Source organism: Metopolophium dirhodum, chromosome 1 (genome assembly GCF_019925205.1).
Source record: "Metopolophium dirhodum isolate CAU chromosome 1, ASM1992520v1, whole genome shotgun sequence".
NCBI classification, from domain to species: domain Eukaryota; kingdom Metazoa; phylum Arthropoda; class Insecta; order Hemiptera; family Aphididae; genus Metopolophium; species Metopolophium dirhodum.
In genome coordinates this window covers 6,079,173-6,094,770 of record NC_083560.1, presented here as the reverse complement: position 1 = coordinate 6,094,770, position 15,598 = coordinate 6,079,173, and the positions used below count along the sequence as shown (strand labels likewise).

At 26.6% G+C, this 15,598-nt stretch overlaps 1 protein-coding gene and 1 pseudogene across 1 annotated transcript; one reads left to right on the top strand and one right to left on the bottom strand.

Annotated features, from left to right (window-relative positions):
• Positions 1-758: 758 nt before the first annotated feature.
• Positions 759-2,426, top strand: LOC132949362 (uncharacterized; annotated as a pseudogene).
• Positions 2,427-5,656: 3,230 nt separating this feature from the next.
• Positions 5,657-10,930, bottom strand: LOC132937425 (G2/M phase-specific E3 ubiquitin-protein ligase-like). Its single transcript, XM_061004242.1, has 8 exons — positions 10,774-10,930; positions 9,533-9,702; positions 9,368-9,469; positions 8,538-8,662; positions 8,195-8,470; positions 7,377-7,490; positions 6,738-6,853; positions 5,657-5,766 (listed from the first exon to the last, which is right to left on the bottom strand). The coding sequence occupies exons 1-8, from the start codon at positions 10,793-10,795 to the stop codon at positions 5,657-5,659; spliced, it is 1,035 nt and encodes a 344-aa protein (XP_060860225.1). The 5' UTR covers positions 10,796-10,930.
• Positions 10,931-15,598: the final 4,668 nt, after the last annotated feature.

The following is a 15,598-nucleotide window of genomic DNA, read 5'->3' as shown; positions in this document are numbered from 1 at the left end:
TTTTATTTCTCATAACCTTCATGGCCTTCTACATATTGCTGATGACTACATCAATTTTGGTTCTCTGGATAATATAAGTTCCTTCCCTTTTGAAAACTTCATGAAATCACTTAAAAAGATGATAAGAAAGTCAGATAAACCACTTCAACAAATCATAAAAAGGAATTATGAACACAACGAACATAATAATTTTCAGCATAAAAATATAAAAACAGAAATCACTTTAAAAAAAGAACACTCAAATGGACCTCTATTAGATGATTTGACATCACTACAATATAGAAATGTGCATTTCAAAAATATGAAAATTAAGACAATGTCCACAGCTGATCGCTTTATATTGACCAAAGACAATAATATTATGGAAGTTCTCAATATAGGACATACAATGAACACAAATGAAGTTGTTTTGATTGGAAAGTTATACTTAATTAAAATACCATTCTATGAAGAACCAATAAGCTCAACTATCTTAGATATATACATAGTTAAAAATTTATCAAATGAGCTAATTTGGATTCCTCTAAAAGATATTAAAAAAAAAGTAATGCTTATAGAAAAAGATGGCCAAAACATAGCTCTACCAATAATACATTCAGAATATTAAACTAATAAATAAAAATAATAATTATATAGGTACATTTATAAACTGTATTTAATAATAAAATATAATTTAAATAAAATATGATTACAAATTATATGGATTAAACATAAATATAATTACTTCTAACTTAAATTTTAGTGAAATATATTGAAAAATGACTTTTTCTGTCGTTGTATTTAAACATGAAAATGTTGTTGAGGCTGTTCCTTCCAATTGGCTATCAAAAGATGGCATTAAGTGTGCTTGGCCAAAATCAAATTTTAATCCTCAAAAACGGATTGAAAAAATGATGCATCCCAATACATATGAGTACAACTGGTATAATGTACGGGTTTTGGCAACAGATATTAGTAAGTAATAATGTTATAGTTAAACACATCAGTTTATTATACCTACATTTGTTTAGTGTTTTAAATATACAAATTTAAATTAATAGAATATTGATTATAATATAACAATTAATTACTAATCATTGACAAATATCTATATGAAAAATATTTTAAAGTTATACCTACCTAATTTTTAGTAAGTTTAAAAGAAGCTAAGATGAAAGCTACTAAAGCAACATTTACATCAGACTTGCATCATCAAACGAAGGAAAAGAAACCAGAAAAGACAGGTACAAAAAACAATTTAACAGCGATAATTGTTTAAATACTTCAACACAAAAGACTAAAAAAAACAAAACGTTAGAGGCCGTTCAGCAGAAAGTACCAAGTCCTCCCAAGTTTACAGAGAAAGCTGGTAATACAATGATAAACTTAGTTAATTATTTTATAAGTACTTATCCAATACAATACTCGTATTAGATGTTACAGATACTGATGATTTGGATACTGACATGATATATACTCCTCAAAAACTTAAAGGTAAGAAAAACTAGTGAAAAATGTAAGAAGATACTTTAAGTAAACTATGTCTTCAATAATATAATATGTACTAAAAATAGGCAAAAGAAAATTGCCAAATACGTCATTTGATGATGAATGGATGAGGGAAAAAAATTGCCGAATAAATGACAAACCAAATTTGTTATGTGAAGCAATTCAAAAATCATCTCAAAAACAAACTTTTAGTGGTATGAAAAATATAAATTTAAATCTGATAACTTACAAATATAAGTATTATAGACCTGAGTATAGATTAGTAGTTCAGGGGCGTTATTTGAAGTAAAAATAAAATAAATATGAAAATATTTAGTTTATATTAAGTATTTTATGAATAATTGAGGATTTCAAGATTTGTTTTATGTACTTGTACATTACATATTTACATACTATTAATATAATTTAGAATTCCTGGGCTCAATATTTTGAGAAAAAAAAATACAATATTTGTTTTTACAATTGTGTTTATATATAATAAGATTATTACATGGACAACATATAAAGATTTAAATAATTGTTTGTAATAAAAATTACAATACATAATATTGGTCTGCAGAAAATTATTTTGGCCTTCCTAGTTAGTAGCATACCTTTCAAAAAGTTGAAATAACACCCCTGTTGTAGGTACCTTAGTACCTATCGACTATTTTAGTACCTACTTAATATTTATACCTACTTTTTAATAACCTACTAAAATTAACATTAAATACTATGAGTCTTAAACAATATAATTTTGTTTAATAATATTTGATTCAGAAAATAATGTGACATTAATGAACTCACCCGCTGGCATGTGGAACATAACTGATGATGATGATGATGATGATGGCAAAAGCATGACAATAAATCATAACGAATCTTATTTCGACAACAAACTCGACAAAATACAAAAAGAACTTAACGGTAAAATTATTGTAAAATATTATAATATTTTATACACCTATCTACGGTATTAAATATTTATGTTTATAATTTGAATAGAAATATAGAAATACTCAAGTACTAACATAAGAAGTATAATATAATAATATAGAAATACGCTTTAGCCTTTAACGACCTAAACGGAACGCCAGACAACAACAATGACTAATGAGACACGTGCCCACGTGGGTTTGATGTTATCAATTGAATTGTCGGTTTTATTATCACAACTTAAATAATTTGTGAAAAACAATCGATTTCTATGACTTGATAGATAAATATTGTTATGTATTGTTATTATATAATTATAATATAATATAAATATATTATTATAGATAAATAATAGGTATATTACATATAATTATATAATATATTAATACATAGTAATGTAATTATAATAGTAAATTTTATCAAACATTAGGTAATACAATTGATGATTTGAATAAGAATATTCACATTTCTCTTTAATCTTTTACAAAAATAGAGTAGGTACCTACCTAGTTATTATGAATTAAATATACAGCTATTATAGTCGGTAACAAATAATAAACGTTATGTTTAAAAAAAAAATATGAAACTATTGTTTTCAAATTTTCAATTTAATTTAGTTTTTGAACCACTATTTTTTTTTTAAATCGTATCAGTTACCGAGTACCAAGAAAACTTTGACGTGTTACCTATATTATACTTATACTGTTATACTATACAGCTATACTATACTGTACTATACCTATATTAGTATAATATGTAATAAGAAATACTATTTTAAAATGTACATACTACCTAAAGGTCATTACTATATTGAAATACTGTCAAAATATTACTTAAAAACTTAGAAAGTATTGAGTAGGTGGGTAAATTGAAAAATTGCTTATGAGTAGACTGAGATAAAATATTATGTGTTCCTCTCATATTATATTTTGAGAAAAATGTGCACTAATTTTATGCTTTCTCACTAATTATTGTTAATTTAATATTGTAGATTATATATATATATACCTATATATCACAGCGTTAAATAGGTACCTATATTATGGTATACCTTGTGTCCTTGTATTATATTTTTGTGAACGTATGTTTTTTTTTTTAAGATTCAATTAACGAAATTAGTATTGTTTCACCATCAAAATCAAAAGGTAAAAAACGATTACATTTTGATCATACACCAACTCAACCAACGCCTCATAATTTGAAAGATCGAGGTAATAATAGTAAAAATAGTTTGTTAAAATATCTATGAATTATAATTTACCATATACCTACCTAAAAACTATATAATTACCTATATGGCTATATCTAATACATTTTACATATTTATACATATTCCTAAATATTAAATAGGTACCTATAAATACTTTATACTTTATACGTTTTAAATAATATAAATGATGCACATATTTTTCAGAAATTGTCATCAATATTCTTCGAGGAATGACAAATATGAAGTATGAAATTAGGGAAAACACAAAAAAACTCGACAGGATTGAAAATATGTTAAATGATATTATGAAAAAATCAAATAATCTTTTATCTTCATCATTACTACAGACCAACAATGACTATTTAATCGATGAAGATTTTAATCAATTTCCATTAACCAATATTGACGAGTTAACTGTACTTGAAGAGAAGTTGAAGGATAATGACTTCCGACTAAAATTGGTGATACTTATGCAATGTGAATGGATTATACTTATTAGTTATTTACTATAATATTTTGTTTGTTATACTACTCTTATACAACCTATATCTACCTAATTTAAGTAAATGCATACTTACTACTTAGATATACGATGCATAAAAAACTTAAAATGTTTACGCCAATATCAATAAAAAATTCAAGTATCTACAACTATGTAGATATCTAATTTTTAATTATGTATAAAGTGTATAAAATGAATAATAATTGTGAAATTGATTGTTAAAAAATAGCAATTAATTCCTATACATCGAACATTATTCATTAACATTATCTTTACTCAAAATCCTCTGAATATAGTGTAAAAAAATAACTTTTTATAGCTATAATACAAAATAAATATTAAACAATAGACAATAATAAGTATTTGTTTTTCAGCAAACATATTTAGCAAGACTGGAACGGCCATCGGTGTCTGATATGACTCGTCAGATAATGGCGAAAATGTTCCACAACAACCTTTTAGCACAGTTTTCATACACTGGCCAAAAAAAGAAAAATGTATTTTCTATACTTAATTCTTGTTCCATTATTTTTGGTAATTATACAATTCGTAAAATTTTTTAAAACCTAATACCTAGTACCTGCTAGAATAATTCTAAATAACAAAATAACATATCTATATCTTAAGTCTATTTTTTGAACGTTTCAGCTACTGTACGAAGTATACAAGCACACAGAAATTGTACGGATATGGAAATTTTGAAGCCGATGAAATTTTTTATGGCAAACGCGAAATTTAGAGAAGAAAAAAAAAATCTAAACAATAGTTCATTCAATTAAATTTTTAATTCACAACTGTATTCTCATAATTATATATAAATAACTTAAAAATTCAGTATTACATAATTTAAAATCAATAATTTAAACTCATTACTCAATAATATTATACACTATCCCCTATATACATACCACACTTATATACATATAAAATAATATAAACACGTGTATGTATACTATGTATAATTCAAATACTACACTATTGTAGTATATTACACACACTAGCTATATTTCTATAGATACCTTTTAAATGTGTTACTTATAATTATTAATATATTGTCTATAAAAATAAAAATAAAAATTACATTAGGTACCTACTAGTAATAACAAATGTGTTAATATTTATTAGTGAATATCAACTACCTTTTCCTATTTCCTATTATTATTTGTTTTTCTTTTTATATTTACAAAAAAAGTATATCTTACAGCAAGTATAAATATGGTAATATAAATCTTTTTATATAGGTACTATATAGGTATTTGTTTTTATTCAAGTTTGTAATTAGGTAATTATAATATAGTAGGAAATTTTAATTTTTGATCTTTTGTACATAATTTATTATACTTGTCATGGTATAATATAATATATATACATAATATATTATGCACTATAGCAGTTTTTGGGAAATAATTTTTTTTATGTATTTATCAAAATTATAATGGGTCCCTTTAAACGTTTAAACATAATATATAAGTTATATTATTATATTATATTGTCATATTGATTTATTTGATGGCCAGAATTAATATGATACTATGATGTCTTTAAGATACTTCTCCGTCGTGAGTCGAGACTTGCCCTTCAGACATACTCGAACTTCCACTACAATTATCAAGCGATTCTAATTTAATTTTCTTCTTTGCTGCATCCTTATCTGAAATTCAATATTTAATGCTTTATAAAAATTGTTTGAACAAGTTAATATCATCAAGTTACCAGTGGCAAAAATATTTTCTATGTGTTACATTAAATAGTTGAATACTAGAATTGATATTCTCGTTTAATAGCTAAATGAGTCAGTTTTTTATATCCACTTAACAGTAAAATAAATAACAATATTTAATATTAATGAATATACAGAGTGATTATGTCGTTGTAAATGTGTTGTATTCTAACCAGGCAAAATTATTTACCTCAATTTCATAGTGTTTAACCATGTACTTGTACCAAACAGCAAAATCAATGATAATAACTTTATTTTTTAATGGATTCTGTTCAGATCAGTATAGAAAGTGTTAGTCGTGTATTAAATAACCAAAAATATAAACCATTGATGGTGTTGGATGATTACAATTACAATGATATTTGCCAGACTAATTTATACCCTTTGAACGCTTAAACAATAATTATCATTTTTTATATATCATTGTCCATTGATGATTGATAAAATTAATAATTTAACTCTTATAAAAACAACATCTGTTGTTCAATTCATGTTGAAATGTAGATTGGCTTTAAAATTTAAATTTAAAAAAAAAACCTATGAGGTTCGCTAGATAATAATATTATTCTTACACCTAAATTTTATAAGAGGTCAATTCAATCTATTTTATAAACTAACAGACCTAAATGTATATTTTCTGAGCGTACAATTTGCTATCTTATGCGTTTGTAAGACAGAGAGAACATATGCGGGATAGTGCCCTCTTAATCAAAGATTTAAAGTGACCACACCATATTATACTACATTGTTGTGCCTGTTGGTTGACTTTTATTCTATTGGACTTTATTTCGGGTATTCATGTTAGGTTAGAAATGTATTAATCAGTTGGTTATTGATTTTTTTGAGTGAGTTTCATATATTTAGCATATATAACAAATTAATCAAATAATAATAAATCATACCTGTAACTCTTTTGCAAACTGCACAGCACCACTCTTGTTCAGCTTCAAGAAAACTGCACAACCTATGTGTTCCATTTGATCCACATGAATTGCACAAAAGAATTTCCCATGGTCCGCTGTTTAGAAAATAAAAAAAAATATATATTAACGCAACGTGTATTATTATTTTTACATATTTTTTTTAATTTTTAATTTTTTATAATTAAGTTTATCTATATTATAACAAAAAGTTGAATATTTTTGAATAAGAATCAAATTTATTTTAATATATCAATGTCACAAATATTTCATACGTTATTTAGATACATATGGATTATTTAATGCTGTTAGTTTAAAGCTGGTTGCTTTTTTGTGCATTTAATCCAATATGCAGAAGATAAAAGTATATACAGTAAACTTTCGGTAACTCGAAGCTCACAGAAAAAGAATTTTAAGTTATCAAAATCTTAATGTGTTATTGGTATTTGGTAGTGAATTTTATTCGTTTGAGGTGTCGAGAATTTTGAGTTATTTATGTTTAATTACCGACAGCACACTGTACTTCCAGAAGTCCTATTTTAATTTTGAAAAATATTTGAATTCCCAATTCTCTTTGCTTAATAATTAAAACTATTATTGTTATAAAAAAAAATTACTTACGATGGGAGTTGATACTCTTCGTTATGTGGACATAGACATGTTTCTATATTGCATTTTCTTTGCCTTTCCGAGAGCTCGGCAAAAGCATTGGGTACAGTTTCCCAAGAGGGGTCCCTGTGAATAAATTTTTTGTTGAAACTTTTTATAGTATTAAATAATTTAAAGCGTAGATTAAATAACACCATAGATAGTACAAACTATTATAAAATCTGAATAATGAGTGACAAATGGCTGCATTGGTGTTGCCTATATCATATTATATTATAGTGTTATTTAATCTATGGTATCAGTGAATGCATATTAATTTTGTACAAGACATAAAAGTTATTAAGACCATTTATTTACAATACAATTATAGAAGGATCATCTTTTAAAACTACTTAATAGGTAATTATTAAATTAGTAACTTCTAGTTCCAAATTTACTTAAAAAAAAAAATGATATTTAACGTATAAAGCATCTTTAAACAAACAAGGTAATTTTAAGTGCTTATTAGTTTGAAATATTATTCCATTTGATAAAAATGTATTAGTTTCTTTTCGTGTTTTCTTTCGAATGATGAAAATTTTAGTTTCATATTCAGAAGCAGAATATTTATCGTAGTACTCCAAGATTCATGAAAATAAAATTTAATAGAAATCATATTTGAATCGAGCCCATGAAGTAATATAAAAATTGAATTCTTCTCATATGAAAATTAAATTTTTTATTGTTTATAATTTTGTACTTGATAAGGGAAACTTAACACTTTTTCTTATGGTTTCATACATACATACTTATTACATTTCAATAATTGGGATAAATAAGACTCAATTTACCTTGATGGTATGTATATTCCAAGCGTTAGCATTCTGGATTTGAATTTTTCAACATCGTTGCATAATGGGCATTTAAAATAGTAGCCTGTATTTAAGGCCAAATCTTTAACACATTCTCGGTGAAACCAAGCATCACCTTTGCAACACGGTGCCCAAATAGAAGTTGGTATAGGGGACGGTACAACAGCATCTTTACAAATAGCACATTGAGCAGTAGACTTTTTTAACGCAGATAAATTAACAGTTTGCGTAACACAATGCTTTTGGCAAAACGATCTAAAGATATTTGTTTCAATAAGAATGATATAGAAATAGGTTTACAAATATAAAATTAAATACGTACTTAAATGACTGAAAGTATTGATGTATTGATCCGTTTTTCATGCCACAAGGTAGATGAAACACTTTTCGACATTTTCCTCGACAGCATGATATGGAAGCGCCTTTTTTTTTGCAATAAAAGCAATTCTAAAACAACAATCATGATGTAACTATAATCATAACAGCAATTAGGTTGTGGCTTGGGGGGGGGGGCTTAGCCCTCCCTGATTGAATTTAAGCCCCCCTATATTTATTCATATATTAAACCTTGTTTTAGTTAATCTAATATTAATTTATCATGTTTTATTGATAAAATGTGCCAAACAATTTTATTAAATGTTTGAATGTACTTTAAAATAATATTTGACATTTACTTTTTTACTTTTTAAAATTAATTTGTAATGAATAACTCTAAGGATTTATGAAGTGTTTGGAGGATTTCATAAGATCAGAAATTGTTGTTACCAAAAATGTTTTAAAAGTTATTGGCTTGGAAATTCTGCAAAACCCCTTAAATTCATTGAAAAACTAACAAATTTTTCCAAATTATTAAAAACTATTTATTATAGCAATAACTTTGCTATTTAATATGAAAGTTTATTTTCGGTCTATGCGAATATTGAAAACATTGATAAAATAAACAATTTATGCTACAAGAACGATTTAGTTGTGTTCTTCCACCCTTTCTCCCTTCTATTGCAAGTTTTTTCAATTCTTTGTAAGTTCCTTTATCTAAATCTAACATGATTTGTTTCATATAAGACCGTCTTCCTGGTTTTCTTTCAATTTTCAAATATTTTTAACTATTTATGTCTATAATACTAGACACTGTAAAATATAGGAAGAACATACTTGCTTAGATGCTCGAGAAAGTTCAGCTCTAATATCTTTTAATAAAAATCCATAAATGCCTTCATTGTCTGCACCATTTTGAAGGGATCTTGATGATAATAGCTGAAAATAAGTTTATAGTTATATTTTACTAATAATATATTAATGTTTTATAAATCCACTTACAATACAATAATGATGAATAATAACATCATCTAATTGGTATAATAATCCATATAATTTTTCACTTATTTCTTTATGTCCACACAACATACATGCTTTGTTATGCATTAAATTCAGCTCTACCATCACATTTTTGCGTATGGGTTGACAAACCGTTGGCTTCGATGCATTACCTGTTAAAATTATAACATTTCATTAAAATTCAGTTTTAAAAATTAATAATAGTTGTTATATTTTAGATAAGTAAATCAACATTTTCAAGCATTTGATTATGCAACTGTTGCACATTATCTATTTGGAGTAATCATTTTTCATCACCTTTTTTTTTTTTTAAATTGGTGTGACAGAGAACTTATTTTCTTAACTGATAAGAATACAACACTTTCTAGAAATTGAGAAAATTATATAGGATAGGATATGGAATATGGAGACGGCATAATGAGCTAAGGAGTAAATAGAAATATCATCGGGACAAGGTGACTTAGAAATTTAAAGGAAACACACTCTATCGACCATCAGTAACTGAGTTAACTGAAATGCAACCATGAGAGGGTAGATACTGAGAGAGTGTTCATGCATTATAGGGTTGGATTGGAGAGGAATTTTTGTTAGAGGTTTAGTTTTATATACTGATGAAAAATATTTTATGATGAGGTCGGATATGCCCTCACCATTTCTGGCTATTTCCACATCTAAATGTAGAGACTTAGAAATAGTTTGGGAACGCGTATTGTAAGATACCCACTTCCAAAAATATTTAGGATCAGTCCTGTACGTTCTGAACAATGTATTAAGTCATTAAACACTAATTTTTATTGAGATTTCTCTTGTGATCTTTTTTTTTTTAACTGAAAACCATGTATAAAAGAGAAGCTTTTAATAATAGAACATCCTGTAATAGATGTGAGAAAATGTGTGCACTTAGTTATACCTGATTTTATATTTAGCCCACCAAAGAGATGTAATAATAATATGTTAAGCAATACATACTATATACATATATACTTTTTAACTCAATATTCAATTATGTCCTCCATAGGTACCATATTAATTAATTAAAATGTATAATGATACTTAAACCAAGAATTAATAATGTTTATGCAAACTTAATTTAAAGTGATATATTTTTAACTTAACAATTTATTAATATGGATATTATGGATAATTTAAATCAAATTTAACAATATTGATTAGAATTAATTTTGAAAATAAAAATTCCGGCAAACCGGACGGTGGATACTCACGTGTTCTAGAAACTGGCGCCATGGATGTTATGAATATTTGTCCTCGTGTGGATACCCGTTCGTCGCCGCTTCTGCTGACCCTGTTGCTCTGACGGCGATAACGAAGAAGAATGCAATTTGCCACGGCTGCTCGACTTGTAGTGGCTGATTACGATTTCTGACTAGGAACACTAAAATTACGGTAGAGGTTACTGATGAAGCACTGACACTTATACTGATACTGATGTACTGGAATTCTAAAATATTATTATACATTCCTTTGTATTTTCATAAAAAGTGTACTGTATGTCATCTACCAGTACGATATTATTATATTTTACGATTAAAATTAATATTTTATTAGGATTTTTTTCACTGAGTACTTAATATCTTCGATTTTAGAAACCTTTTTTCTAATAATATTCACTATATACGAGTACCCTTAGCTAAATTCATTTCGATACGCAAATTATATAAATTATAACACAAGAATTTTTACAATAAAAAAGTGGATTTACATTATTGTTGTTTTTTTTCAAAAATCGTTGTGTCGCAATTGCAGTAAGATTTTCTCAAAAACACAAAAAATTGCATGTATTTTAAAATGTTAAAAACGCGAATATTTCCCAACTTAATTTTTTTAAATAAAAATATAATACTTAATGTATCCGTATATCTGGGTTATGTTTATTTTCCGTAGTTATTTTAGTTCATACTATTCAACTAGTGTTTTATTTGTTATAATAGTCCCTGCTAACGTTTCGTGTTAATTTTAATCATCATAACGAACAGTAACATTTTGTCAGCGTAGGATATTTTATATTATATTTATATTGTAATTATTAGTACGGTAGCCGGTAAGTTGAACGAATATTATTTGCACATGATCATATAATAATTCGTATTTAATAATATACTTTAGAAGGTTCAAGTATCCAAGAATAATATTTTTAAATTATAACAAAATAACTAAAATTGTTATTTACTAAAAATAACTATAAAAAAATTGTGTTTACATATTTTTTTTAGATTTTTTGGTTACAGAATAATTAGTTGCTTACATAAAACATTGTTTTAAATATTTAATCCTTAGCTATAAAAGTTAAACATTTTATAATTATTCAATTACTAAATAATTAGTAATTTTTGAATTTGCTTAATTTTTTATAACATTTGAACATTAAATTCTTATAAAAAAAGTCTTGCCTATGTACTTTAATACTTTTAATATTTTTATACTGATAATGTAATAATGTGTTAATAATGCCTTGTATTTTCAAGCTTTTTGACCAACAAATAAAATTGTATTGACATATTTTATTGAAACAATAACTAAAATATCGGGCAAGTGGGTGACGCATTGACGCTCTCCAATATAATATTATGCAAGTGGGAATATGCAGTGAAGGAGATACGCGCTGCCGGACGAAGACCGGTTGTCGCCTCGTGTCTTCTCTTTTCGATCAGAGTATAATAAACTATATTTCGAATTTTATCAAAAACGTTTGTAAACTTATATATTGAATGGGACTGTTACTTGCAATCAACAAATTTGTTACAGTGGAGTAATGGACACATATTAGCGAACGGTAGTCACTCGACGAGAATTTTGTAACCAGTTCAATACTAACAAACAAAAAAACGAGTAGACATAACCAACTGATTACAATGTGATTTTAAACAAAGGTGTGTGGGATTGCAAGAGGTGCTGTCATTTTGGGTTAAAAAGCTTGAAAGACGACACTCTATTAACAGGTGGCGTCGTGCACAAACGTGCTCAAAAAGGCATTCCGGCCGTTGGCTTGTGAATGTACAATTGCCTGGTCAAAAGGTAAAAACAAAACGGTAAACGAGATCAAATAGTTTTACTTACCGTTAGTAGAAGACTTGCAATCTAAATTTCAGATTCGAACGGATGAAAATTCACCAGAAAACTATGATACCGATACGGGCGGTGACAAAATGACGACCGTCTCGAACAATGATATCGTAGTAAATGCCGACCGTGTGGATGTGCGGCTGTCGTAGCGCCCCTGTCTGGGTTAGGTGAGATAATAAACATGGCTGCCATCGCGTCGGTACCACACCGATAAATAAATAATTATACGTTTTTATTTTTCTGGTAATGTTTAAAACCAAAATTTTATTGTTTGCGAAATGTATTTTGTTTGGGCTATGATATAGATATTTGCCCTTTTTTAAGTCCAAATTTGCGGTTTCTGGCAATGGGTACGAGATTAATATTAACGAAAGTAATTTGGTGTCTACTGTAACTGTAGAGTTGCCAACCCAAATCACACGTAATTGCCAAAAAGAGGTGCTCCTATTTTCATCGATCATCTTAAATATTATATATTATTGTTAAGTCCTGAATATACTCAATATTTAGATTTGGCTCGTCAATTATTGGATACTTTAGTTCAGAATTTTGAAAGTATATAATATGGTCGTCACTTAATATCACACAATATACACAGACTTTTGCATTTATGTGATTATTATGCCAAATTTGGTTCATTAGATCAATGTTGTATATTGTCCCAAATTAATATAAAAATTATATGGGCGTTTAAAAAAAAAAATTATATGAAAACCTCATAAGTTATTAGAACAAATTGTAAATAGATATAATGAGAAAACAAGTGTTCCAAATCACAATATTAACCAAAATAAAATTCATCTTTCTGGCCCCCGTTGCAATGGACCTGAAAGTACTACAAGATATTCTCAATTTAAGGTTCTTGAATCAAAAAAATCCACTGTTAAATCACACATCGAAGCTAATTCCTTAATTCTTACATAAAAAAAAAAAGTAGTCAATGTTTTTAATACCATTCAAACTGAACATAAAGATATTTTCCTAATATGTAAGCAATTCAAACATTACGAATTACTATTTAATAAACCAATTAAGTCGTCATTATATTTATTATATTTCATAATATTTAATTAAAATCAAAATACTTTTAACTAACTATGTTTTTTAATTTATTGTTTAGGTATAATATGATTTTATAATATTAATCATATTAGTTTTTATAAATAAATAATGAATATACATAAATATGAATAATAATTTAACTTGATTTGACAGTATTTTTACATGAAGTAAGCTTAAATATACAACTTTATAAACTTCTCCAAAACGGCTGAAACGATTTTAATTACATTTTTTGAATGGGTCTCTGAATGGTTTGGATTCCCAATTGGGTAAGTTCAACTCAGAGATATACCTACTGGCTACTGATTAAAGGATTCTGATATTTAAAATTGGAATCAAACATTTATTTTTCTATAAATAAATGGGGTGCCATTGGTATTAATAAGAAATTATATTGTTATTACAATAAGAAGAAATAAGGCATGAACTTTTTTTTTTTATTAATATATTTATTAAAAACACAAATTTTTGGTCTGGATAATGTCAGGTGGGAAAGCTTGTATGTATATATTTCTTTATTCATCTGACAATATTAACATATTCGTTTTTCAATAGCTTCCGAATGTGGTCAGTTGTTAATTTTAAGAATGACAACTCTGTGGAAGCAGTACCATCTTTTTGGAACGAAAAAGATAAATGTGCCTGGCTGAAAAAGATCCTACAATGATTTTTAAACGTAGGATATTACCAATATTGGAACTGAAGTGTACTACAGTAAAATTAATCAGTTTGCCTACCTTCGGTGTCTTATCTTTATCGGGTACATTGTTCATGTACAATTTTAGAACTATGACATAAACTATCAATTTGATAGTGACAACATTTACAAAAACTGGTTTTTATCGAATAATTATTTCGTTATATAGAAACATCAGATTCGTTATTTGGAGATACATTTACGTGTAATTAACAATGAAGGTCATAGTTCTTAAAAATATTTCGTTAAACAGAAAATGTCGTTAAATGGAAGTTCGTTATATGGAAGTTTCACTGTATATAAATGTTATTATTTTTAAGAAAAAGAAAACGATTTATTCTATGATACAAACCATGAGATACTTTTTACATCTGCATCCCCATTCAAGGTAACTACTTCATCAAATGTTTCCGCTATTACTAAAGATATTGTTACTGAGATGTCTGGTAAGTTGAATTGATTAACATCTAATATTTATTGATTATGCCTAAATAGAAATCTTTTCCTATTTTAAAATATAGGGTTTCTTATTATTGCCTAGATACCATAAACAAAATCAACAAAACCGCACTCAACATCTAAAACTTTCAGTGATAGACTCGAGAAATTGGAAAACAATATTTCTTTAACAGTAAATTGACCTTTTATCAAACTTCAATGTAAGAACCTATATTCTCTCAGTGATTTTTTACAATATTTAAACTTTTACGTGAGTTAAGAGCATTTTTAAATATTAATATTTTACATACTCCATTTAAAAATTAAAATATTGTAGAACTACTGAGAATACATAGATAATGTTTTTGAGTTTAAGTTTGATAATAAGTCAATTCACTTTTAATATTTAAGGGAACAACATAAAGTTGGAACTGCAGGATGTACATTTTTGTATATTATGTGTTAGTAACACAGTGACAACACATGTGGGTACAACGTCTTTTTAATAGTATATATAATTTTCGAGTATATGATATACCAAACTTACATTTTATCATACCACATATAAGTATCATAAAAAATACTGAAGTATATGAGAAATATAGTAAAGCATTGTTATATAAGTTATAACCATTATATTTATACATATTGATTCTTGCTATTATTGTTCATTAGTTTAAATTTTTTGAAAATGTTTCTTACAGATGTTTTAATTATCAAGGCTTGTACGTCCTACTTTACCAAGCACTGTAAAGGCAATGTTTAGATTC